This window comes from Hylaeus volcanicus, chromosome 6, assembly GCF_026283585.1.
Source record: "Hylaeus volcanicus isolate JK05 chromosome 6, UHH_iyHylVolc1.0_haploid, whole genome shotgun sequence".
NCBI classification, from domain to species: Eukaryota; Metazoa; Arthropoda; class Insecta; order Hymenoptera; family Colletidae; genus Hylaeus; species Hylaeus volcanicus.
In genome coordinates this window covers 17220599-17248124 of record NC_071981.1, presented here as the reverse complement: position 1 = coordinate 17248124, position 27526 = coordinate 17220599, and the positions used below count along the sequence as shown (strand labels likewise).

The window sequence follows — 27526 nt, the reverse complement described above, 5'->3', positions numbered from 1 at the left end:
ATGGTTCGTTAGAAATTTTTGATTGTATTTCTTCTCGATTTCAATGAATCAACGCAAACATAATCTAGACCTAACCCAGGTGTAATGGTAGAAGATCTCTACCGAAGTACTGAAATTTAATTTCAGTGGACCACAACGCTTCCAAAGACCAATTATACAACTAGAATATTGCAAAATTCAAATCGGTATTGATCCAAGGCAGCTATCGATTCCCTCATCTCGTATGATGTACGTTTGAAGAAACGATCCCCCCGAGGAACCAATTATAGTGCACGAAATAACTCCTCGAACAGTATATAGCGAAAATGCATTATGTATTATCAAAATATTATTCGTCGCAAGGTCAGAGGGTAAATAAAAATTCAAACCAATATTGATGCACGACATTTATAGATCATGCGACGATGAGGTCACGTTATACCATTGGGAAATTCAATCATGAATATTTATTCGCAACTTTAGTGGTTATTTCCACGTTCCGTAAGTACTCAAAATAACTTGGGAATTGAGCGCACACGAGGGTGCCAGTACCCTCGAAAAGACTAATTATGAATATTTATTCGCAGGTTTAGCGGTTCCATCTATGTAACGATATTTAGAATAGCTTGAATCACTTGAAACTTTGAAAGGGCAAATGATCGTGTAGTATTTCAAAGGACATTGAAAGGAAAACTATAGTGACCTTCTCAAAGACATTCTTACTAGTTTAATAATTACGAATGCATTATCAAGCCGTTTATTCAATACATTAACTTTTAATTCTGTCAATAGTGTTGATAGTAACTTAATTAGTTAGAAAAAATTTTAAACTGATACAGTTACTACTAGTGGCGTATAAAGTTTGAGGTTTAATTTATATAATCCATTTACAACAAGTTTCTTACACACATGGAATGGAATTACTCAAGAAAGATTACTTTAAATTATTTTCCCTGATAAATATAGTACATCTCGCTTACACTGCGTGTTTTGGGGATAAAAATAATACATCGTCAAGTAAAGGGTTAAACTCAACGTTCCGGATAAGGGTCGTCGATGGCTCCGTACAAGGTTGATTTTTTTATGGTATTGCAGGGCCACACTGGCTCACATATATTGGATTGATTCATAAATAACTTTCGTTTTTAAATTAAAATTAGTTTCCAAATATATTATTACTTAATAAGTCTTAATAAATTGTGTAATTACTATCGTTGATTATCGCTTGTTTCTATTTAGCAGACAAATTAAAAATTGCAATTTATAGAGTGTTCCTCGAAAGCATGATTATTCATTATCTGCAGCGAAACTTAGTTATGAATCAGCTCAATAGAGCCAAATTGGAATTTAAAAACGAATACAGAAATAATCGATAAGCCTATTAAAATAGAAATATTCCTTTTATATATATATATATATGTTTTTATACTTTTTTACACTTTTAGTCCAAGTTTTGGTGAATGGATAGAGTCCATCCTTGCTACACTTTCTTATGAATTCCAAAATCCTCTCTATCTATTATAGTACATTAACGATTTTGTTACCTAGATTTTGTTGTATCATCGCAAGATTATTAAGGATTCAGGAACAATTCTCATCTTGTTTTCTAATTTGCCCCTCGCTGAATTCGTTACTCGGATTTCGTCTTTTGTTCCGCGAGTTTTAAGGATTCTCTGATTGCCTCTCGAGTTCTTTCGTTCTTTGTCCTTGCTTCGTGCTTCACGGTTTCATTATTTACGCCTCGGCGTTACTACACCCTGAATTTAAGATTCTTTCAACATTTCACCGTCATCGGTAATCTCGTTTCCACCATCAAAAATTCTCAAACGCAATCAGATGCAAAATATCTCCTTTCGCGGTATCGCGATTCGAGTTTCCAAATATCTCTGCTTTAGCATTTCTGGCGACCAACGGAAATTTCCTTCCCAGGATTTCCAAGTTTTATTCTTGAAAGCTTTTAAGTGACTGCGAATTTCCCTTGGATTTCCTTAGAGCTACCTTATGCAGCTACTTCAAAATTTCTCCGTCTACGCTGTCCCACGCTCTTTACCTTTCCATTCTGCTGGTAATCCGAACTCATTTTCTCGAGCCTCCTTCCGTTTTTCGATGAATCGATTCACCGTTTTCGTTCCGTCTTCTGCAGCAGCCTAAGCAAGCAACCAATACAACTCTAAAAGAGATACTTATGGGTGCTTTTTTTTGTGAATTATTATATATACTAACTGTACGAACGTAGTAGATACTTTATGGAAGTTTGTGAAATATGCTAGTGTATTATCAAAAGTTCATCCTTATATCTACCTAACAGTAGCAGTTCTCCAAATAGCCCAAGCAATTCAATCCTAATACCCAGATATTGAAGTATGACCCGTTGCTCACCCAGTGCATCAATAACAAGAGTCCAACAAGTAGTTCATCGAAACCCACGAAGTTTACACGCTAGCACCCGCATGCTTCAAGTTTGGCGCCCTCTAGTCGATACCCTAGACCCTCAGCTACCCTCGCAACGACCTCAGTAACTAATTCCAGAACTCCACGCTCCAGTTTCTCTAATTTCCAAGATGCCACGGGGTGAATCAAACATTTGGAAACGTTTCATCCCCCGGTCGAACATTTAAGTCAAATGTTGCTTGGTAACGATCAATCCTCGTCGTGAGATACGAGGGTAAATCAAACACTCGTCAGAACCCGCGGTGGTGGACCTCTCTCACCCCTACAGCGATAGAGAGCCCATCCATCCCCACCCTCTGCGAGCGACCGGACCAAGGCAACCCCATCCCCCTCTCTTGCGGAGCACGCTTCTGTCTAGAGCGTCCCGACCAGCGGAACCAGTCGCAGTTTGAACCCCCTAGGACGTCGATCGAGGAGCCGATATTTCCTGGAAGCAGGCACCTGGGCACGAGTCGAAGGATCGTGCCGTAACCCTTGGCCATGAGCTCGGCCCCGGAAGCATGCAGGTGGGTCGCTCGATGACATCAAACGCGTCCTGTTTCCGCGCGACCAGGTCGCGTCACGGTTCCTCCTGGTCGAGTTCGACGGGTCAGTTACTGGGGTGAGCGTGATCCTTTTTCTGATCGTTCCCTAGGAAGAGAGTGTTAAAGATAAGGATGTGAGGGTTAACGGAACACTGTGCTTCGGAGATAAACGTTTCCTTAGATTCAAGGATTCGATTCATCGGGATTGTTTTAATTGTTTTGTGTGCAATTGGTGAAGTTCGTTTGGAGTTTACTCTTGAAAATGTAATTATTCTATTTGGAGTGGATCTTCTTTGATTTATAGACGCCTTAGGACGAGTTCCTTAGGTTTCTCGATGCTCCAGATTTTTGTTTATTTGATGGTATCACGAGGATTGTTTTAATTGCTTTATGTGTGATTCGTGGATTTCATTTGAAATTAAATCTCAAATTTATGTTGAAGTTTATTTTATATAGTGGTTTGGAATGAGTCTTTCTTTGTTATTCGATGTGTACATGTCTTAGGATGAGTTCTATGAGATTTTGTTGATTTGGTTTGAAGGTTTCACGAGGATTTAATTGCTTTTTGTGTTTCGTGGATTTGAATTGAAATTAAATCTCGAGATTATATTCATTTTATCCGAAGGTTTGGAGTCTTCCTTTATTATTCTATGGGTAAATTTTTTGTCCTATTTCGACGTGTCAGTATCGTAAATAAACGTGATCCTTTTTTTCAATGGTTCCATCGGAAAATTGAAGGTTGAAGAGAGTATTAATTGAGTCCTGACGATGAGGATATGGATGCTATTGGAGCGCTCTGTGTTTGGGAGAGCATTTCTTTGATTTTGGTGAATCAGAAAGGAATCAAGAAGAGGGTCGAGAAGATACAAGAATTTTTAAGCACTGTGAATATCGACAAAGGTGAATGGAGTGTCTCTGTTCTGTACAACTTCTACATCCGTTTTGCGAATCCTGCGTTTGTAATTAATTTATCTTGAATTTTAGAGTGAGCCTAATCACATTCCATGAATCTCCAATTTAGAATGACATTGAAGAGATTTTGATGCTAGAATACAATGTGATAGCTACTATATTAAGCATGGTCTTATGTTTCTTGTTTCATGGGATGATAGAAGGATAAAAAGTACGTGAAAGAAATGATTGAATAGCGAAGGGCGGGGATTTAGCGTGGTGTTTCTGGGTCGACAGTTTCTTGAACTCCGATTCAGGTATCTACAGAGACTGTTTCGAATGTTCCATGCATAATTTGTACATCTCACGTGCAGTTATTATTTCAGATTTCTTAAAATAAACTCTTGTTGTAACATACCATTTTGAGAATGATTTCTATTGTTAAATTTGAAATCACAAAACAACGAAACACTTTGTTTGTTTGAAAACAAGATGAAATCTAAATGAAATTAAATTTGCCTACTCCCGGTAGTTTCATGTTTCTCAGAAGTTTGGTAAAGGTTTCTTTTATTGTAGCGTGAAGCGTCACCGAGTAAACGTTGAGGAAGTTTATCAAAGTTCGCTCTTCATCGGTTATTCCTGGTATTCATGCTTTCTTTGGAACTTAGTATTGATCTTGGTCAGGTTCTGAAGTATCTTGTAAGATGAAGTTTGAAACATTTTGTTATTTAAATCTGTAGCTTGAACTTTATCTAATAAATTTTACATTTACTTGTGGATGTATTGGTCTCTTTATACTTGGGAGGTAAACTTGTGTCGATGCGTTTTAAAAAGTGCTTGGTGAAAAACAAAATCACATCTTGTTTTTAGTATTTTCCAATGTACATAAATTGTTCTTAAATCTATTAATTCGTCTTTGAAGAGCTTATGTTCGTTGAAGTCAAATTGAAATACTAATAACGTTTGATTATTTATATCCCAGTCAAATTTATATTTCTTCCTTCAAAATATCAAATGGTCAAATTCACATCTGTTTTAAACATGGTAAACGTTGGAACGTAGCATTTAAATTATTCACAATTAAATTTCCTGACAACATAATTGAATTTTCATAAATTTCAAAGAAAATAACTCATCTCTGAAAAGGTTAAGCTTCACAGAAATCGAATAGCGATGTTACCGTTCGCTACGAGCTCTTTGACGGTGAGGGGATTGTTTCCGGTGACCTTTGAAATACCATAGGATCATGCTTATATTAATTCGCGTATTTTTATTTCAATCATTTACTTTGATCTTCCAGGGATTCAAGGAGCTTCAACTTCAACGAGTTCTAATCCGTTTTGAAACGAAGTTGGTGTATTTTCTCAGCAAAGTCTGCTTCTTCAAAATCTCTTCAAACTAAATCGTTCACTTGGAACCTGAGGTTGAAGAAGGTTTTCTTCTTGCTACTCTTCGTCGACTGCTTCTTCAAGTTTCCTCGAGCTCCGTTGAAACTAAATTGTTGTTCGACGCTATTAAGTTGTTCTTCTTTAGCTAACCTTGTTACCTGGTGTTGTTACCTCGTTGATATTAAAAATACAAGAAGCTTCCTTAATTGATGTTGTTTTTTGAACGTCGATATCTATATTGAGGAAATCTTGATATTGAATTTTCCTCCGCGTTGTTCCTAAATCATTCATTGCTGTCTTCTTTATCCAGTTTATAAAACTGTATAATAGTAGACTGCACGTATGAACTGTACTTTCTGAAAAAAAAAAATAAAACAGCTTCTCCTTCAATTATGAACGGATCATCATCGTAGTATAGTCGATTTTCTTGAAATAACTTCCCTTATAATTTTATTCGTTAAATTCATTCATAAAATACAGTTTTCTAAAATAATCATCTCTAAACAAATTTCGATATCTTTATTTTTAAAACTTGGAAAATTGCAAAAGTATTAGGACCTCTTAAAAATAACCCCTTTACAAGCCACCCTCGGGACATTTTTACCACGCGAATATATGTTATTCAAAAATAATTTTCTCAGTCTGTAAGGCAGATATAAACGTCATGTAAAATGAAAAGCCAACACTCGCATGCGTTTTCTCGTAATTCATTGACGAAGGTGACTTTATTTCGAATCAATTTGTAAACATAGGAACGCCTCGTAAAAACAACTAGGAAAAGAGGAAGTAACCTTGATAACAACGGCCTCCAATCGTTTCCCTTAGTTCTTGGTTATCCTGCGGCTGACTGGCTCGGTTTTCGGAATGAAAGGGGCGACGATTCGCCGAGGCTTAACGAGATTCTCTTTCTCTTCTTTTTCCAGTTTCGCTATCAGAGCGAAATAACGTCGGGTGATGTCTCCGGTTCGGCGCATCAGCGTTGCTACTGACTATTCTGTAAGCGATCCTTTTAATTAATTTCTGAAAAGGTGTATTTTTGTTGTCGCGTCGTAACATTTTCTGAAAGGAAACTAACTCCTGTCAGCGAGATCGTCGAACTTTTTTCGTGCGTTTTCCCATTTTTATCACTGCTGTTAACTTACTTGGTCCCCGATTTCTTTTCGTCGAAAAACGTATTCCGAAAAAGGTTATTCGGGTAACTTGGGGTTTGGAAAATATAATTATGCTACAGTGTACGGTGTTCGTTGTATGTTTTTATTTTCATAGTTTTTCATAATTTTATCATTCGGAGTTTCTAGGCCTCATTAGTTGGATAATTTTATAATTCTTTATTTTGAGTAACTGGTTTCAACATTTTACATAATTTCTAACCCTCAGGTATAGGGAACATTAACATCTACCACACGTTTTAGGATTTATATATATTCATATTTTACATATATTTTTTAAATAGTTTACTACAGTTTCAAAAATTTATGTAAAAAATTGTTGATCCTTAATGATGAGATAATTTTATAATTTACGTTCCAGACTAAAACGTTTGCTCGTCAGTTGTTTATATAGTGATCTGAGAAATGAGAAAATTCTTCGTAATTAATTTAAAAATTGTCTCATATTTGAAATTATAAAGGTATGCGAGTGATTGAAAGAGTGGAAATTTCATCCCCTCGGTGTGTCCACGCGATGACGGGTTTCACGAAATCGGGCCAAAAATAAACTCCTCTTTCTCCATCACCTAACACAACATCACGAAGTTAGCCGTTCTGCTGGCTTCCAAAGAGTTTGCGGCTCGAGTTCCCTTTGACATTCTCACCCTCGGTTCGAGAGCCTCGAATTTCAATCAATGTCTGCGCCAATAATCCCCAACTTTTTCAATGCTCTCTCGTTCAGTCCATTCGATAAAAAATGCTTTCTTTAGGGACAAATTGCTCAGGACTAAAATAAACAACAAAAGAAGAAAAAGAAAAATTGATTGATCTTGACCCATGACATCTATTCATCTTGCGGCCATGTAGGCGTGTTGTATCACTGGCAAATTTAACACTTCATTTACCAGGAGCTTTATTTATTTATAGACGCTGTGATTCCAGTATCTACCTCCTGGAATTTATTAATTGTCGTGTGTCTACTTGCAATACCCAATTCTTGGAAACAGTATGGAGAAATTAATTCCAGTCTATATTAATAAAGACGGTTCTTTTCTGGAGTGCAGACTCATTCAAAAAAGGTCGCTAGTCGAAGTGTTAATTGTGATTATTTATTCGTTATTTTAATAGCTATCTACACACAAATAATGCACCCATAAATACACAATAAAAAAACAACAGAAGATTACACAATTATTAAGGAAAATAAATATTAAATAACTTAACCCTGTTTTGGAAATATCTAAATTTAACTGTCGCGTTTAAATTACTGTATACCTTACCGTACCTTATTGTACAGTACTGTACTGTACCTTATTGTACCTTATTACCTTATGTACCTTACCTGTATACCTTATTACTGTATACCTGTATACCTCAACCGATCACCTCGATACTCGTCTCTTACATCTCTGTTTCGTTGCGCTGAAACAAACATTCGAACGATAACGAATCTGTCCAATATACATCTGTATTCAATTTGTGCTCTTCTCCATGTCGTCCGTATTGTTCTTTTTTTTTTCATTTTCACGGTCCGTCATCGTTCGGATCATCGGCGTCGTGTTCATCGGTAATTTTAAACGGTCAGTACTATTTTAAATCTCGAAAGCGACACAGGTATCATTCCAGATCACATTAAAGTTATTATTAAAATTATAGTATCGTTTCATTATCATACGAAATTTCCTTTTCTACCGTCGTCACGTTTTTATCCTTTTCGGGGTGAAAAAGAAATTTTCAACAAGGCGCAGTAGCTGGGCGACTTTCTGTCATAATTGACACATAAAAATTAATCGAACACCGGTTCTCACGACAGAGGTGTTTCTGTTTACACGCGTGGAGGCGTCGTGGAAGGAAAAGCAACCCCTTTTTCCTTCCCTTCATCGACCGTGCCGTGTCAAGGCCGCACGAGCCAAGAATCTTTCAGTCACGGTCACGAACATCGTTCTCTGTCCGTTCGACACGCTTTGCAAATCATTAGCTGCGATTACGGGCTCGCCTCCTGCTTGCCCGGCTTCATGAAATTTTTAATGGATTAGACGAGCCACGGCGGCCAAAGTGCAGAGTAAGCTAGTTTAAAAGGAAGTGTCCCTGGATAATTTAGTCTGGATAGTGATGCTTTGTTGCTAATCTAGGGAATTATTTAAACCACTCGCAAGTGTTTGTTAATTTTGATGAGAATTGAGATATCGGAGGACCGTAAAGAAGCAGGATAGTTTGATGCAAGTTACAGATGTTTTATCAGTAAGAAATTGTATTGCAAGTACTTGTTTTATTTAGCGAGGAACATTACTCGATAGTTTGGAGGGTGTGAAGCATTTGTCATTTAATTTTTATTGTATTGAAATCAAACAATATCGAAATGGTTAAAGGGTATAGTGACATTTTGTTCCAAAATTGACGTTAAACATAATTATGTATGTGAAATGATAACAACTCCCGTTTTTATTCTTGCTACAGAAATTTCTTCATAAGTAATGTTACTCTCCAAATTAAATTGTTAAACATCGTCCCTTACATTTTCCAATTAGCATATTCCTAATGTATGGTCGCGTAGCGAGCTAACAAACTCGAGGGCGCGGGTGGTTAGAAGAAGATGAAAATCATCGAAACTTTTCACTTCCCTCGTTGCGCGAGAATACCCTGGCAAATTTACAATTTATTAGGCCGCAGATATTGCGGCGAGCTTGCAGCGAAGATATTTATCCCCATTCCATGCTGCAGCGAACTTTTTAATATTCCCGGCGAGTCGAGGGTACGCGATTAATTAATTTCCGGCATTTTAATATACCAGACGCGTCGTCAATTTTTTAATGGACTGTCAGACGCAGGCAGAGGAGCGACTGTATAAAATTAATTCGCTGCTTGACGCTGGGATTAAGCGTGACAAATTAAACGACGATTTTTCATCGGAAAACTGGACAAGTTTCTAGAAAAATTAGCGCTTCGTTTGTATTTCACGCTGGCAACTATTTATTTCGTTAAAAGAATGTAGTTTGATTTTGTTAAAAAAAAATTGCAGAAATTCAGGACAAAATTGAAATAATAAACACTTGGGGAAGAAAGAAATGTTTATATTTATATTTTATGTATTGAAATTAAGATGAATTAATACATAGTAATTCAGGAGAAAAGGAAATTAATCTGTACAAATATAATTGTAACTGTTGTATTTTTAATTTTTTAAGTAAAATTATTACAATCACGGTGAAAACACAGTAGCTTGCGAAGATTTCAGTTGTCTGATAAAATTGTCCACACGCGCGCGCGCGCGTGTGTGTGTGTGTTCTGTACAAACTATTCTATTCAGTGACAAAAGAGCTATTGTTCCAATTCACGAGCACTATGAATTCACTGTAGATTATTTCATCGAATGGTACGGATGCTGTGTGATAAGAAAATTGAAAAATTGGTGACAAATGGTACTCACAATTAGACAAAAGCTGGAGCACTTGCTCGTTTCTTAAACATTAATCGAATACATTTATCCAATAGCAGTTTTTCACTCGATACATTGTTCCCTATTATTTTTCTGAAATTGTTTGAGAAATACTAGCAATTACTACTTAAAGATCACTGACAGTTCGCTATTCAAAAGAATATTTAAGAATATTGAACTAAAGTAATAATACATATTAAAATTAAAAAAAAATAATGAAGATAGAAACTGTTTCTATTTTGCCCTTGTTTTCATAAATATTCTTAATATTCTTATTTTCATCCACAAACATGGTAATTACGGAGCTTTGCGTGAGAGACAGTAACTGTCGACTATAAATAGGAAGGATTAGGCAAATTTCCTATTTTTTTCAGCAGCTGTTTGTTGTCAGCACCCTTTGTGACGGCTCATTTTTCTCATATAAACGCCTGGACCGCAGCCAAGTTCTTGTTTCGCTCAAACAGTGGCGCTTTGTTTGCCACAGATCCACCCCTTGCAAAAAGTGTCACAAAAAGCATTGTCACAGGTCCCCAACACCATGACAATAGAAAAGAATCCATTGTCTGTCTGACACTTCCTTGCTTCATAAAGTAAGACAATCCTGTAATTTCATTCTAACAAGGTTAAACCCAGTAACCAATATCGTGAAGTAAATTTCAAATTATAAGATTCATGATTGGATCTTATTGTTTCTTAGGTTTATAAGACATTTGTAAATAGAATTTGACAATAAGTTCTTTTCTTCAGTAAGAATAACTCGTGTTCTTATTATCCAGCATCGTTTCTACTTAAAAGTTTAGTAAATATTTTCGAGCTCAACAAATGTTTTCGGTGAAAATAACTAGTGGAACAATGACTACGAGGTACACAAAATAATACGAACTTTATATTTGGATCACTTTAGAGAGCACTAACATTCCAAAGCCACCATACTTTACAATTAAAAGAATAGATAATTAATATTCATTTATTTTATATTTTTTCTAATAAAATAGGATGTGTAATCTAGTTTTAGATAAAACATACGTATTATCGACGTTTGACTTACGATGACGATTCTCTTCAAAAGTAAAGCGATCAAGGACGCTTTAAAAGGAATATCTATTATCTAACAAAAAATTAGATTTTACCTTTTGAATATCGTTGACAATTAAATTAAATTTATTCTGTCTGCGATAACCATAATGGAAACGTAGCCTGAATCGGTTAACAGTAGCCATAGGCCAATCTTCTCGAGTCAGCTGGAAATGTTAGCTTAACCCCTTACCATCTCACGAGTCCATTGTGGTCTTTGTCTCGAAGCAAATGGTCCACTTTTTGCAAATGTGGAATGCAGGTGGCTCCCATTCGCGGCATGGGAAACCTGTGAAGAACCATCTACCTTCATTACGGAGCTTCCTGGTTGCGCTCTATCGATCTGCGTTCGCAACGTCGCGTCTGTTTGACCACCGGTTTCTTTTTTTTTGTACGAGGTCGGGCTAATTATATAGCGATAAAAAAGTCTCTGGAGACGGTAAAATTTACATCGCTTGTCATTTAAATATCATCATCAATTAAAAAATGAATTTATCCATACTTGAATATTCATACTCAAATGATGTTGGCGCTGTTCAACCATTCTCCGTTATAAGAAAACAAAATGTTATTGAAATGAAAACTGTTCAACTTATTATTGAAAATCTAATTGCTTTTTAAGAAGCTCCAAAGTTAAATTTACAAAAATATCCAATCATTTACGTATATACATATCTTATTTAAACATATATTCTAATTAACAATATTAAAGAACATTCCTTTAAAAAAAAACTCCTGCAAAATAGTTACATAATTTATAATCCATTCACAGATGAAAATTGCTTTGGTTTGTGTGTGTGTTTGTTTATTTAAGGTTCATTTAAAATTCGTCCCTCAAGGGGTTAAATAATCATAATGCAGTTATTTAAATACAAGTTACTGGAAAAGAAATTGAATTGTGTGGCGAACTTTGCACTTTTATTACCACGCCATGATAAATATTACCGGCGAACTGTTGCTGCAAAAATCCTCTCGTGCGTCCATTCTACGTCATAGGGTTGCAAAGAATCGAGCCGTGTTACCCGCGTAGTGACCTTCATCGCGTCACTGTAAACATGCCTTAATGAAAATCCGATCCTGAGAATATTTCAGGAAGACTGGGCGGGGGCGATGGGGTTGGCTGAGGTCGAAGACTTTCAAACTTTCGTCGAATCGAAAGTTCGCATTGGATTTATTTATGGGATGCATTGTCACGAGTTTTCAAGTTAATGGCGCCATTATTAAAGCTACTTGAAGGATACCTTTGTCGAACAAATTATCATGCCATTTTTAACACGTTAGCTGGCAAACTGAAACTCGTAAAAATGTCTACAAAGTTGAAATTTTGTTACAAAACTATTAAAGACAAGATACATAAACACTTGTACTGAATCACACGGGAATTTAATTAAAAGTATTTCTTTATAATTGTGGGTGTCTACTTTAGAAATGTATATTCATAAATAATTCTCTTTGTAACAAAACGCACATGTTCCGTTGTTTAATTTAAAGGCATATTTGAAACAGAATACACAATTAATATCTGAAATGACCATACATTTCTTCATGAATTATTCATCCAAATCATCCACTTATTCGATACACGCACCGTTGAATGCTTTAATCCGAATATGCGGGTTTTGTATATTTTGTGGGCGCAGATTAATTGTTCCATCATTATAAACGATGGAAGGAATTACAGGAAGCTTTCAGGACTCAAAGTCGATAAGCTGATTCGAGTTTTCGCTTTGTCCATCCACGGTTGTGGTAAAAGCCGAATTCGATGCAGACGTGGAACTAAACGTTCGATACATTTAACGCACGTTTAGATTTCTTACAACTGTATGCATGTATACATAATATACATATAGAAGACAAATATTATTGCACTTCATTATACATAATATACTACCTAATATTTATCACACATGACATTTATTATTTAATCAAAATTAAATCAATCATCCAATGGATAATATAAATTCTATATAAATTTAACGTAGAAACTGTATGCTAACATTGATAAAATAAGAATACTTGATACGAACATCACAAACTCATATCTTTGTTATTATTTAATTAGCGCGAGAATAGGGACAATCGTTGCAGTAATTTTGTTTCACAATATCCGACGCAACTGCCGATGAATAATTCAATGATAATGTGATCAGGCAATTGGTACAATACACGTCCAAACTCGCTTGTCCGCGATGATATTTCCGCAGACATTTTCATTGGGCGAATCAATTCGAGCCAGCGACAGGTCTCACGTGACGTAAATGGTATGTGCATAACGCGTGGTTGCACGCGTGTGAGTGACATAACCGCGGAACGGTATTATCAGGACAGAAATATAGTTATATCAGAGGATGTCTTGTTATTTAGAACGAATACTTATTCTGAATCGTAATTGTTATTAATGTTTAATCAAACACTGAATGATGCTGTATGTATCATAAATGTTTAATTATATCGGAGATACTAAGTTCATCGCATTCTCCCTCCACTTTTCAAACTGTGTAACGGGACATATTTATTTTGTTACCACCCACCAATTTCATCGCCTCACAGCATTTTTCACCATATATAACGGGACATGAATTTCGGCTGTTCGAAAATAAAAAGATTTTCAATCTTAGAAAAGCAATTCCCTCTTTAATAGCGCGATTAATTTTTAGGATTTCGTTGTATTTGTTAATCCAGGTGTGAGTAAATAGTTGTTGTTCAACAGAAGCCACTGAGAGAGCTGAGCAGGCTGTGCCTCGGTACGGGTGAGCAGACCAACGTCGTCACCGCGGAAGTGAACGTAGAGACACGTGGCGGACTTCCTCTGCTGCAGGTATGGCCGAGCGACTCGCCAAGGGGCGAGGCGGATGGACAAGCGCAGGCATTTGTGTTCCCAGATGTCCAGGACAACGTGAACGACAGTGGGATCGACTCCATCCAGGTAGCCTTCGCGACGGATGTACGTGTAGTTTCCATCAACCCCCATAACTACTTCCCAAGATCAATAAATTGCAATTTATTGTTGGGTCCTATATTCGTGGGTAACTGCAATACAGTAGAGCTCCGTGTATTTGTATACATGTTTATATGAACATTCCATTAGCAGAATGTTCTGTTGCCTTGACAGATAGTTTTTTAGCGACAGGTGCTCGATTTGTTGACATGTTAAGAGTTCGACACTTTTGCCGTCATTTCTAACTCACTCCTCCTCATCATTTGAAAGAATAAGATTTAATATGGGAAAAGTGTATCTCTACTGTATAATAGAGAAAAAAGGATAAGTTCTGGGAGAAAGTGTAGCTCTGGTATCGATACAGTGGCCTTTGACGTAACGATTTAACGTGCGATAAGATCCAACTATGATTTATACGACTGTAGAACGATAACTATGAAGTATGTTGGAGTTGTTGTGCTACCTATCGTACTGGTTGGCCATGTCGAACGGCACCATGTCGCCGTCGTTGCCATAAAGTCTATCGCACTGTAGATTTGATGAATGACTGCTTTGGAGTACACGTGAGGTCATTCTGCGACCAGTTGGAAAGATTCCCTTCATGATTTCAGCTTCGAAACTTGAGCGTACAAATGGAAGGATTTACACCCTCGTTCATAAATATCTGGACACTTATCAACTTCAATGAATAATTCGTACAACTTTTGTTGCTATATCAGTAGTTTTCAACATATTAATTGCAATCTTTTTTAAGTAAAGGCGTATCAATAAATTATATCAAATTTTATCAGTAACTTCACATTTTTAAAGAAAACGATACATGGCACTTTTAAAATAAACGGCTTATGTGGATAACGGACGATGAATTTAGTAGAAAATAGTGGATTATGGCGTCGGTGCGCTTAATACATCACACGGATGATTTTTTAAAAGGCATCGCCGTCGCCCTGCGGCGCTGCGAGTAGCAGTCCCGCTGTGACGCCTCAGCAGTCCCGACGCGCCAGTTTACTTCATCCGGACCATGCTCGGCTGCAGCTGCATCATTTGCATCACAATCACCACAATTCCGGGTCTAAGAACCCGCCAACTCCGGACAGGACATCCATTGATGAGGAACCGCCCCCTCTGCCCCCCAGTCCTTCCAGTTCGACCACCAGCAGTCTGCGCTCCATGCCAAGCTCCGCGATCGCCTCGATGCACTCCCAAGACAGAAGACGCAGCAGCAGGTAAAGTTACTGATTAAACCTCTGTGAAATGTTCATTGGTCTTTTTCTGTAATCGATAACTACCAGAATCCTCCGTTTTGAAACTTTCGGAGGCTTACTTCGGCCTAAAATGGATCCTTTATTGAGAACTTCTTATTCTTCTTCTATCGTATGTTCTTGTGTAAGGGATGATAGTGTAATAGGGAGAACAGAGACTTTGACATTCCTTCTCAAGGTTAACAAAATGCTTAGAGAGTTGATCTTGCGTGTAGGGAACATTTTTTGACTACTTGGTCTGTATCAACTATTTTAGATTGTATATTCGAACAATTTTTTCATCTAAAAAAAATCCTCACACCTCCAATTTTTGTCTACTCAACAAACCTTCAAGGTTCCATCAAAATTAGAGTCAGGTACCTTGCAGATATTCCCTCTTCCACGAAATATTCTCGATCGGTCGATCTGAAAATTGCGAACGAAATCTGGAATCCCGATTTCATTTCCTTTTGTGATCGCGGAGGTGTAGATCTGCAGAAAAATGAAAGCCAGCATTCCAGATCTAGCACCGTCACCTCTGCAAGAGGGGGGTCTCTGTTCTCGATCCGTGAAATTGCGGAACGGGGAAAGTGGAGCTGGAAATAATCCCTCGGGCTGACACGTTCTGACGTCGATCTTGGCTCTTGTCAAGGCGCGACCCTGGCACCATGCAAATACAACGAGCGACTACCCCGAGCACGTGGACTAGGCTCTCCTTCATTATGTAGCCAGCAATATTAATCGCGAGCGGGTATTCCGTATAATTCGGACCTCGTAGTTTCCCACTGCCGAGACGGAAGTCGTTTCCACTTGGTTGCGCCCACTTTTTCCATCGCCATCTGAAGTTTCAAGGGCGAAACCTTCACCCAGACAGTGAATCGATCCGTGGGAGCACACACGTTTTCAGTTCCTTTCGACGGAATTTACAGCGGCGCGAAGCACCTGGCTGGTTGAAGGTTGAACGATGCCGCCACGTTTGGAATTAGGATCGTTTAACTGGTTGACTTCCACGTCGATGGAAAGGTCCTTTAAAGGCCACTCTGAGTTGTTGCATAATTTATAATTTTATCACGAAAATTTCGTCCCGATAAATTTTACCTAAAGTTTCAATAGTGTTCTCACTTTTAAACGTTCCTCCATTTATTAAGAGGAGAAACCATATTACTAGGCCATATATCGAGTATTTTTTGTCATATTTTTTGCAGAGAAAAATTTATTCCATTTTTTTTTTTTAACTTTGAGAATAAGTTAGGTATGTTTAGTTGGTACATTTGGTAATTTTTTTCTACTATCGGATGGAATTCTAGAGGTCACAGTAGTATATCTGAAATCAAGCAAACTTTTTTCTTACATTGTTGACATATTTTCTAAGAATATGAACTAAGCTGCGTTTCAACAAGTAGAAAATTGAATTTTTTGAAAGTGTTTAAAGAAAAAATAACTATTTTTACCACCCTTATAGCTGTTTACTCTCTTAATACAAAACTCCCTCTTGATATAAATAATTGTACCTAGCAGCTTCAATAGGACAAGGAAAGGTTTAAGCTATGCTGCTTAAAATCTTGTATCTAATGCTCTGAGCTTCTGGAGAAGCAATCTGGAAAGTGATTATTGAACTATCCTACGGTCAGGAACCGAGCATTAGGGATGGGATTAAGCTCAGCATGTTTGATAAGATCCCCTAGGTAACGGCTTGGTCATGGAGAGGTGAGTGAGAAGCATAAACCCAATCTAGACCTATAATCTAGCTAGCCTGAATGTCTGAACCACTGATGTGTAGCTACTGTGTACTTTCTATGAGATGGTAGACTAAGGAAGGATGACAAAGAATTATTTCTTAGAAGTGAGATCAGGGATTTTATTAAAATTGTTAACCTATACTCTTCGCTATGAGAAAATTCGTGGTACTTACAAAATAAATTTATCCACAGTGTTAGACTTACACTCACGATACTCGTGTATAATTTAGGTTCTACTATTGGTAATATCACATAGGATGTAAAATAACTTCTAGTGCAACTTATTAAAGGCGTATACTTAAAAAAAAAATACAAGGCAAGTTTAAATAAACCTACAGTTTACACGAGTCCATAATAACTATGTTCATTTCTGTTTTATTCATAGTTAGAACCTTAATATATTTTAGTTTGAGCGTATACACTGCCTAAGTATAAATCAGCGACAATTGATTAAGATGTCGACAAATTCAAAACAAATATATACCATAAACATGAACTTTTACATTACACTAAAATTGTATAAGTAAAACAAACAGTAATAGTAGTATATACGCCAAACGTAAACAAAAACATTACCAAATAAATCACAGATATCGTTGATATTATGTAATACATACAATGAAAATATGTGTGTGTTCATTTAGTAATACTTAGAACTACTGTTCTCATTCTCAAAATACTCATACACTACTTGAATCTAGCCTTCCAGGAGTTGAACCTGCTCACGAGACGCTTAATCCCGTCACTACTCAACACACAAGGTATACAACTATCAAAGAGCTTGAGACCACAATAATTAGCTAACTCCAATTGCAACAGCACTACACCTGAATTCTTCCCGAGGGATTCCAAAGCCCTCGCCTGCTTACCTCCCACCTAAACACGAACAAACACCCGAGAAGACATCGAAACGTCGTCATCCTTAATTCCCCGCGACATGGCCATAATTAACACCTGGTTTAATCGACAGGTACAGCATGTTCGACGCCCTGGACCTGGAGTACTCCCTCCTGAGGGCAGCAGCACGTGGCTCCGTGGGTCCGTACTCCTTGTCGGAGTCCCTGCACAAGCTGACCTTCACCCAGAGCCTGGCGTTTCCGGCGTTGGCCCGCGGGCTGGCCTCGAAGCAGAGCATTCCCACCAGGAGGCCTCAACAGCACACGGAGAGCGGCTTGAACGCGTTCGCGAAAGTGGTCACCGCGTTGGTGCTGGTTCTGGTCAGCGTGTTGGTGTTCGGTGTTGTGTACAAGTTCGTGAGGACGTGAGGATGGCTGCTGGTGCCCGATCGACAGCCTGGCTCCTCGCAGGAGTTCGGCCGACCGGGTGCCGGCGATCCTCTCGACGGTTGATCATCCTTTTGATCGATCATTCGCGTTGACTCTCTGCTTTGGTGAACGGTGTGCGGTGGTTTGGCGAAATTTGAGCGAGTTTTGTGTAAGTTTCGATACCCTCGAACACGTTCGTGGAAGTTTGGAGAGATTTGGTACGCGTTCCAGTAGATTTGAGGAAGTTTGAAGATCTGAGGTGATGTTTCGAAAAAGTTTGGGGATGTTAGCACTGTTCGGGGATTAGGATTTCTGTTGCAACTTGAGAGAGTGTGAAGATCAACGACGTGAATCACGGCGGGAGTTTGTACCGAGGGTTTGAGGACGTTTAGAGTTGAATGGTAGCTGTGTTTTCGTTTGCTTTTAGTTTGTAGCGACTGGTGATGATTAGCTAAATCTCAGGGATTATGCAAACTCTTTAAATTGTTTAGGTTCTCCATTTTATTATATGTCTAAGGAGATTTGATGCTGTGTGAATTGAAGTTATATAGTTTGAGCTCTCTGTTATTAAAATTCTACCAGCTGGGTACCATTCTGACTGGAACACAGAGTTAATTTTGAACTTCTGAAAGGATTCACAGAAGTAGTGTATCATCGAGGAATAATATATTCAAAGATTGTAATCGCCTTTAGCGGATAAATGAGTCCTTTTGAGTCCTCTACAATGGCGGAACAAATTGCTTGAGCATGTGTGGCGAAAAAATTAACCTTTTACGCGTGATAATCACTTATTAAAGGTTAATTCCACTCGAGACATTAAATGATAAAATAAATACCGAATGTCGATGTATCGAAAGTAACACGTAGTTGAAAATAGGATGTAACGAACGAGCTTGACAGGATACAATAAAACAGAACGCTGATCGGTTTGGATCGTATACAATTCAGGGTGCACGGAATGCAAGTATTCGACGACTGACGATGAAAACGGAATTTCGTCGGAAAATACGGAATTTTGATACGGTGCTGAATATTTAACCAAGGCGTTAACGAGCGTTTTTTTAATGTAAAAACGGTGGGCAGACGATAATCGAAAAATGATCGTTGCTGCACAGTTTTCAAGCGGACGAGGTAACTCACACGAGTCACTCAATTTAATCGATAAGCGAGCAGAATTGTATAAAAAATTTCTGAAATAAAAGCTACCTCGTATTTTTCTTACGTATAATAAAATAAAAAATGCAGTGAATACTTTCAATGAAAAAGTTATCCTCGTCATTGCATTATTACGTTTGAAATTTAAAAGTGACTTCTAAAGTCCTCTAAGCTTTGTAATTTTTAGAACTTTGTCCGAATGAAAATGTCAAAAAATCGATGCAAGGAGAAGGAAAGATAAGTCCTGGATTAAGTAAAGTGTAAAACAATGAGTAGAACGTGGACAGGATTGAGAGATTTTTATTTCGTCGCTGATCTTATGAAGACTGATTAGCACGTATAATGGTATAGGACTCCCAATTTCTTCCAGGACTCCTCTTTCGTTCTCTCATCTACAGAATGGTTCGCTAAAAACAGGCAACCTTCGCATTTTGTGGTAATTAAAGAATTATGAATTTCTTTGATGTTTTCTTTTTGAAATGATAGTGGTGTAAGTGAATAGAAGAATAAAAATTAAACTACTATTTTGCACACCATTCTTATCGGAGTGTCAAATCATGACATAGCGTATGTACGTCGTCTCATTTCTCTCGGCACATTTATTGAATGAAGAACAAGTAACTATGTGAGTTATTTAATAAATTTAATCGCTTCGCCCTATTGTTTAAAATAGGTAGATATAAATGTTGCCTGTTTCTAGTATGCCATACAAAATCGACCACAGTGTATACACGAACGTGCACGAGCATGCACGAATTAGGTAAAAATCCGTGACTCTTCAAGTGCTTTACACGATTCTCTCTCGACGACAATCGCTCCAACATTTACACCGTAATTTTAAGCGAAGCGCGAGCTGGATCCTTCCCGAGAATTCAGTCCTTACGATAAATCGAAACGCTCGATAATTTTCGTCGCAAACGCGATCGTCAGATCGATGATATCTTCTTCCCGCTTTGCGATAATCGTAATATTAAGGCAGCTCGTGTGATCTACATATATCGTGAATGGGTCTCAATGTGAAATTCGAAATCTCCACTGGTGCTGACAAAAGTGTACAAAATTTCCCTGATATTAATCTCTCGTGACGAATCGAATCAAAAAGTCCTTTTCCATTTTGCAATCCAAGGCTTTCCATTCGAAGAATTAATTTCGATACAAGTTTCACATATTTGTCAACATCCTGTAGAATGCTTTTCTGCATTTCGTTTCAATCTTTTAGTTTGAATTAATTTGAATGGAATCAATGGAATTTCGAGTTTCGACATTCATAAAAGCAAACATGCTGAGAGATATTTTTCTTAGGATTACGTACCGTTGGTACCTTGCACAAGATAATCGCGAATTGTACACGTACACGCATGTGCTATAAGTATATTGTAAGTATATATAGGGTGTCCAATAAAATCTGGGCACAAATTTGATCATGAATCTACGAGAGTAATCAAAAAGCATTTGTATAAACATGTATCCTAGTGGATGTTTACAATCGATGCTTTGTACCTTGTACACGATTTCGTAAATTGCTTGGAAACACTTTGATAATGCTTTCTATAAATTTCCAATAATATTTTGAGTAGAGATTAACACAATACTGAAACGACTACGATTTGAGAAGGTTAGGACAAAGAACTTGTACAAGAAAATTTGTTTAAAATTATTTTTCTATATAGAAGTTATTTCTAAAGGTGCGTTCACATTTTATGAGACATCCTGTGTGTACAAACGTTACGAAGTGGTGTCTTCGTTTCTTTGGCGTTGTTCTTTATATTGATAAGCAACGAAATTTCTAAAATAATCCTGAGAACTTGTCGCGCTGACGAAGAACAACATTGCATTCTAATCTTGTTTTTTTAATGTACAACATTAGATGTACATGCTCGCGAAAGGAAACCTTTTTTTACCTCGACGAAAATGTAACTTCTGCGGTGTAACGATAATTGAGGACTAGGACTCGCCGATTTGTAAGATAAAAAAGTAATTCGTGCGAATCGAGAATATTTTTCCACAAAGTGGCGCACGATTTTCCATAAAACAAAAAAAGAAAGAAAACAAAGAATAATATATATCAGATATGATTTTTATAAAGACATCGCGGTCTTCGCTACTCTTAGATGATAAATGTAAAATGTCTGTAGACGCTGTAATTTGATTCGTTCAATTTTCCCGAGCCAGCTAATTCTTTTTCCAGAGGCGAGAGGGCGAAAATTGTCAAATTATTTCATACCTTTGTTCGATCAGTCGCTTCTTACTGTAAAGGACTTTCGAATATGTTCGAAATAAATTTGAAAATAAAGTTCTTCCAAGGATTCATCTGTATACTTCCCAACTCAAATTATTGGAACACTTTTAATTCGAATATTGAAAGTTATTCTTTTCATTCTAATTACTTTATGTATTCTTTTGACTTTTTTTTTTTTTTAACAACGATAAAAAATAAAGGATGTGTTATTCTGTATAGGTGACCAGAGACGAGGGAGAAAAATAATCACATTTGTGTACATCGGCAAAGGGGCCGTTTATTTTACAGTCGCATGATTCCACTCGCCCCCCGCGTGTCCCCGGCGTGTCACTCCGTCTGAAGAAGTATACTTTGATAGTTTACAACAACTGTTCCCTTTTCGTAGTCTCACATCTAAGGTACTAGGATATCTACAATGATATAATTCTCCTTACACGACTATACACACATTCGGCCGGGTCGTTGCAACCCCTTCTAGTAGTTCCAACGACTTTGAAAGACAACCGTTCACCTTCCCTCGTATTCTTTCGACCTGTCGTTCAAATATAATACGCAACGTATGTACACGTAGTTCCTTTTATTGCTACTTTACAAGATCACCAACCAGGTCCGACGTGAACGTTAGCTTGAGTGTGCCATGTTTCGCTGTCTTCCTTGGACTCTCCATCGTTAGTCTCTGTTCCGTGCGCGGAGGATGCGTGGGACTGTGTCGATTTTTGGGATATCAACTGGAAGTACGCGATACCAGTGGAAAAGATTTGAGATCGAGTCATCGCGCGACAATCCCTTTTCCAGCTTTATCCTTTTGTGCGATTCCGAAACTCTGGCGAAGGAAAGATTCCTTTTTGAAGGAAAACGATCGACGAAGATGACGATAGTGGTAAGTTTGGTCGCTGTGTCGAATCGAGGGACTTGCACGGTAATCCCCGCATAAATGATACGGATTCTTTCTCGTTTACAGGGTACTGTGTCATTCTTGCGATTATTTTTATTCATTCGGTGCATGGAATTTGTGAATGAAGTGAGATAGTTACTTCACGTGGGATTCAATTTATCCGTCGAATACATTTTTTTATCCGACAGTCATCGAATAAAGATAAAGATAAAGTATCTTTACTCGATTTTTTATTTAATTAATATTTTTATCTAGATAATGCACATCTCTGGCGTGTAACATATAAGCGAGGATTACTGTTATCTCAGTAGGACTAGCTCGATTTCTCTAGTTCCAGTTAGTTGAAAAATCGTTTCGTGATTAGAAACCAAGATCGTTTTAGCAATTGAAGGTTCGCTAAATGAATTGGAAGAGTTCGAATTCTACTTTCCTTCAAAAGAGTTCGTTTCGAGTTCTCCGTGGCTTCTATCGCTACATCCATTCAGTCTGCCCAATTTTTCGTTTCCGCTTAGGCCGTGCTTTCTCGTTATTCGGTCGCACCACTTTCTCTTCGCCGCTACTAATATTTTCAACCCTTTCGGACCGCGAGTCACGAAAATATATATACATTCATCGTTAGAAAAGAACATTTCGTAAGATAAAGTCCAACCATTCAAGATACGCAGTTTTCTCGCAAACTATCGTTGGAGTAAAATCATGTTCGATTTGAAAATTGTGACGTTCGAGTTAAAAAAAGAACTTATTAGTGCGAACGACAAGTTTGCAACTTGTTCAGACGTTTCATACTTAACTATAAAGTTTGTGTGTTCGATTCGAGCGCGCCTGGCTGGACTAATTCCAACCTCGCGCTATTATAAACTAATAGTCTCCGACAAAAGGATTATAATCGCGACTTTGTATCTTCCATCGTGATCGTGTGTGCGTTGTAACGTACTCGAGTCATCATCTTGGTCTGTGATCAACTCGGTGACTCAAACTGTAGAAAAATAAATTATTATATCAGCGACCGTGTTGGAGTGTTATAGTCACTACGGATGACTCGATACGAGATGTCTCACGAAGCCCGTTAGAGTACGACCAAACGATACTTGATCACAAGATAAGACGAATTCGATGAGAAACTTTCTTTTTGTCCAAGTCTTCGTTACGTAATTAACGCTGGTGCAAGTAGGGGTTGCGCGTCTAAATGCCTTCAAACGCAAATAACTATGAAATGAGAAGTCTTTCGAGGAAATTTTACTGTTACAATTCGTCCTATTTCGATCTCAAGAGTCATTTGACAGCGTGCAATGTTGGGAACTCGATGAAATGCCTTGTATATTCGAGAAGTAAATCGGATCTAAGCTCCTAAGAAACCTCCGCCCGTTCAAACATTTTTCTAATATAAATCGACGACTCTGTTCGCAGAAAAATATAGTTAAATTAAAACTATAGAGATTCTTTCGTCGACGGCCCCGATGAAATGGGCCTCGCTATGCATTCGTACTTCATAGTTCAAACGTAGCGAGTACACCAAAATGTAATAGATAGCAAAGTTCTGATCGGAATGATTCTTACTTGAATCGAGTTTGTTAAACATGCAAGCACTTTCTCAATTCATTCTGTAGTACAATACTTATTATAAAACCATGTAAATTAAATTATTAACCTTTCTTCGTATGTAAATCACAGAGGATAGATTGTATTGAAAACTATTAAAATTCGGTTATCGATTTTAATTTTGAAACAGCGCTTGTATTTTTAACAGACTTTTTTCTAAATATTCTTCTAGATTATGAGATTACAGTTCCCATTTGTGTTCATCTTTACCAATCAATGAAGCGGATACATTCCTTCACATACACATTCGGTTCTACCATGTTCCATTCTTATATTTTGCCAGCAGACAGACTTTCAGACAAAAGTTGCCATGGAACTTTTCGTGTACAGTTTCGATGTTTCCCATAATGTCGTTTCGTCTCGTTGCAATTGTCATTTTCTTTCGCGATTCTACGAAATAGAGAGTTCCACGAAAGACGAAATTCGTCGAGTTTCTACTAAATTTACAATACACAATTTCATACTTTCATGTTCGATAGTTGAAGAGTACTTTTTTTTCGACAGTAGCTACACACTGAATTGCAATTCGTATTACAATAATAATCGCTTCTGTGACTCAGATGTTACGGCAATTACACCACAGAGTTGTGCAGTGATCCACTTCGCGATACTCACTTACAATTGTCAGATTAATTGTAAACTACGTTTGTATAATCTGCAATCGTAGCAGAGCTAATCGTATTCGATTTTTTTATTTTCATAGTTGATAGCATTAATCGTGGATTGCATTTTGCCCAATACTGCATCATGATCCAACTACTGCACCGGTCTCAGTCAACGATTCAGTTATTGCAACAATTGAAATTTTAAATGTCGGATAATCGATTCTTTTATAAGAATGTTAGGACGTAATTGAGTTGAATTGTATAGTTTTAGAGGAAAAAGGGAGCTTAGTAAAATTTCAGCCAGTTGGGATTCAAATCCGCGAACTTGACCCTTTTTTTTTAACCCTTTCGTTGCAAGCAAGAACGCTACACGCTCGGCCACTGAGTCCTCGTTGCAATTCTAGCCCTTTTTCAGTTATCTTTTCAGGAAGAATTTTCAGTTACGATGATTCGAGCGAGATCTTAAGAAAGTACACAGTTGACGATACCGATGATCGAGAAAACGCATTGCACAGGGTGTTCCTTAATATTTGGAAAATTCTCGAATCCCTAAAGCACAATATTTTCCATGTATCAATGAACATTGAGAAAAACGACGATTCTTCGTCTACCACTAATCGATCGTCCGTTAATTAATATCGAGCGTGCTCGTCGCAGGATCTAGAAAAATAGTGTCACGATCAGCGATCTACCACAACGATTACGATTTAGACACTTTCTTAAGTTACGTATCGATTCTAGAGTGACGTGAACGATCGATGGGTCAACTACACGTTTCTTTCTTTCCTCGTTTCTCAATCGAAGACCCCAGTGCAAGAATGGATCATCGACAAAACAATGAACATTTCTCAGGAAATGAACTATAATTAGTTTTTTAATTTGTAGGACACATTCAGGCCTGGAAATGGTCGAAGATGGAGAAGACCTGTTTTTGCACTAAAGTCTTCAACGTCCCATTTATCATCTGCCTAAATTCTGGTCACGCTTGCTCTAGACATTTTCGAACTGTTTCGCAATCAGATCGACCTTCAGATCGGCGCAGAATTTCTAATCAATATAAAACGTCTGTAATTCAGGGATGCTCGTAAAAGCAGATCGATGAATTTTCGATAGCTCCTGAATTCAGCCTCCTGCTTCATCAATTCCTCGAAGTCAGCCTACTGTCGACTCTTCTTTTTGCATCACAGCTCCATTTCGTTTTGGTTCATCCTTGTCATAGGACTCCCTTAAAGACCTGATCTTAGCTAAAACAACTCACGACGTTCACAGTTGAGACATCATGAAGCTTTCATCACTTTCATGCCGACATCCACTCTATAACGCAATATTCTCTTCGGTGAACATGATTATTCCTCGATTTGTATCTTGTTCTTTGTCATCGATGAACGTTCTCCTTAAATCGGCTACGTTGATTGTTCAACCAGAGCTGGGTACTCTTTTCAACGACTCTTCGTTTGAACACAGTTTTAAGAGTTCCTCGAGTTAGGCAAATTTTTCGTCAGTACTGCTCGCGCGAGCTTCTCCTTGAAAGAGAAATTATTCTACCAGATGGTTAAGTCTCCCATTGAAAGATGCATCGGAGGATTCAAGTGAGTTGATCGTAAACCGATTGGTGAACGGTCAAAAATTTACGGACTGAACGAAAGTCGCGGCCCGAAGCCTCATAGCGATAGAAAATCTATTAAAAATGACAAACGTTCGAAACTAAATGATCTTTCAATCGACGGAACCGATCAAAGCCGTTTCAGCTCTGTTCTTGATCCTTGGATCCAGTGATCCTCGATTCCCCAAGGTCGACCCATTCTATCCTCCATTTTCCATCCGTTTCTCCTCTTTAACTCTAGAAGGCTAACACACCTAGAGCTGCCTAAGATCGTTCGAACTTGTTCGAAATCCCCACGAGACTGGCGTCGATTCGAACTCGGAGATCTCGCTCGTCGTTTTCCAGCGACGATCCCTCGAATCGTTTCCTCGAGGATCTTCGAGATAGAGAAACTATTCCTCGCTAGCAAGGAAGAGTTTGCGTTGAAATTTAGAGCCTTCGAGTAGTAGCCTACTGGTAGATGATGGGATGAGTAGGTTCGACAGGCAGGTCGCTGTCCAGATTCAAGGAGACGCCGTCTTTGGACACTAGGTAGTGGGTCAACAGCTGACCCTTGCCCTTCACGAACACGAGGCCGCGTTTGTCGAAACCGAACCCGAACGGCTCGAGGATCCTTCGAGTTTCATCTGTGACCTGTGATCGAGATGATGGTTGTAATTAGATCTGGGCTATGACTGTGTTAAGATGAGTGCTCAGCTTTCATTTATATGGAATTCAATCTGGGTTAAAGTACCACTGTATAGAGTATAGTGTCTGCGTTAGACCTAGATTCAGATTGCGCTGGGATTTGTTAGCTTTGGAGATAATATTGAGTCGTCAAGGGAGCTCACGCAGTTGTCATCGGCACGATTGAAGAATTTTATTTAAAGATTTAAATATATATTTTGAACTAAAATAAAACGCAAGTTTATAGTACAAGTATTGAACTTGATATAAAAAATTTTTTGTTAAGATATATTTACAAATGAACAAGATATAGCAAATCTTCTGAAATATTCGTTACTTGAAATATACCAAACAATTGCTATTTTAGCTTGCTATTTTATTAAGGAAAAACGATAATTCAGAAAAATGAGCTTTTTTAATAGAACGACTATCATTTTGGTAAAAATCAAACGATTGAAAAACTCCTCAACCATTTCGCAAATGTTGGCGTCTTCTATCAGAACAATTTTGTATATTTCGGAAGAGAATGTTCCAGGAGATTTGCTGCATCTCGATCATTTTTAAATATATCTTAACAAATAAGAAATAAATATATTAGTTCAGTACATGTATTGTAAAATTGCGCTTCGTTTTGGATTAAAACTGTAGTGTCCGCGCCTCCCATACCCAACAATAAGGAGTCAAATAAGA

General features: G+C 37.8%; 2 protein-coding genes across 5 annotated transcripts in view; one reads left to right on the top strand and one right to left on the bottom strand.

Moving 5' to 3' along the window:
• The first annotated feature begins 2793 nt into the window (after positions 1–2793).
• On the top strand, positions 2794–21564 carry LOC128878077 (uncharacterized). Of its 4 annotated transcripts, none has more exons than XM_054125930.1 (5): positions 2794–2936; positions 13602–13817; positions 14763–15055; positions 17511–17570; positions 17780–21564. In XM_054125930.1, exons 1-5 carry the CDS (start codon positions 2931–2933, stop codon positions 18072–18074), a joined length of 870 nt encoding a protein of 289 aa, XP_053981905.1. In that variant the 5' UTR covers positions 2794–2930; the 3' UTR covers positions 18075–21564. The 4 variants fall into 4 exon arrangements, with proteins under 4 accessions (XP_053981905.1, XP_053981904.1, XP_053981907.1 ...); XM_054125929.1 differs by having other exon boundaries at positions 13602–13835; XM_054125932.1 differs by lacking the exon at positions 17511–17570.
• Positions 21565–21700: 136 nt separating this feature from the next.
• LOC128878076 (adenylate cyclase type 3) overlaps positions 21701–27526 on the bottom strand; it is a 29397-nt gene continuing 23571 nt past the window's right edge. The window contains exon 9 of the mRNA XM_054125928.1: positions 21701–26803. Coding sequence (XP_053981903.1) covers positions 26621–26803 — 183 coding nt within the window. The 3' untranslated portion in view covers positions 21701–26620. The remainder of the gene's footprint in view (positions 26804–27526) is intronic.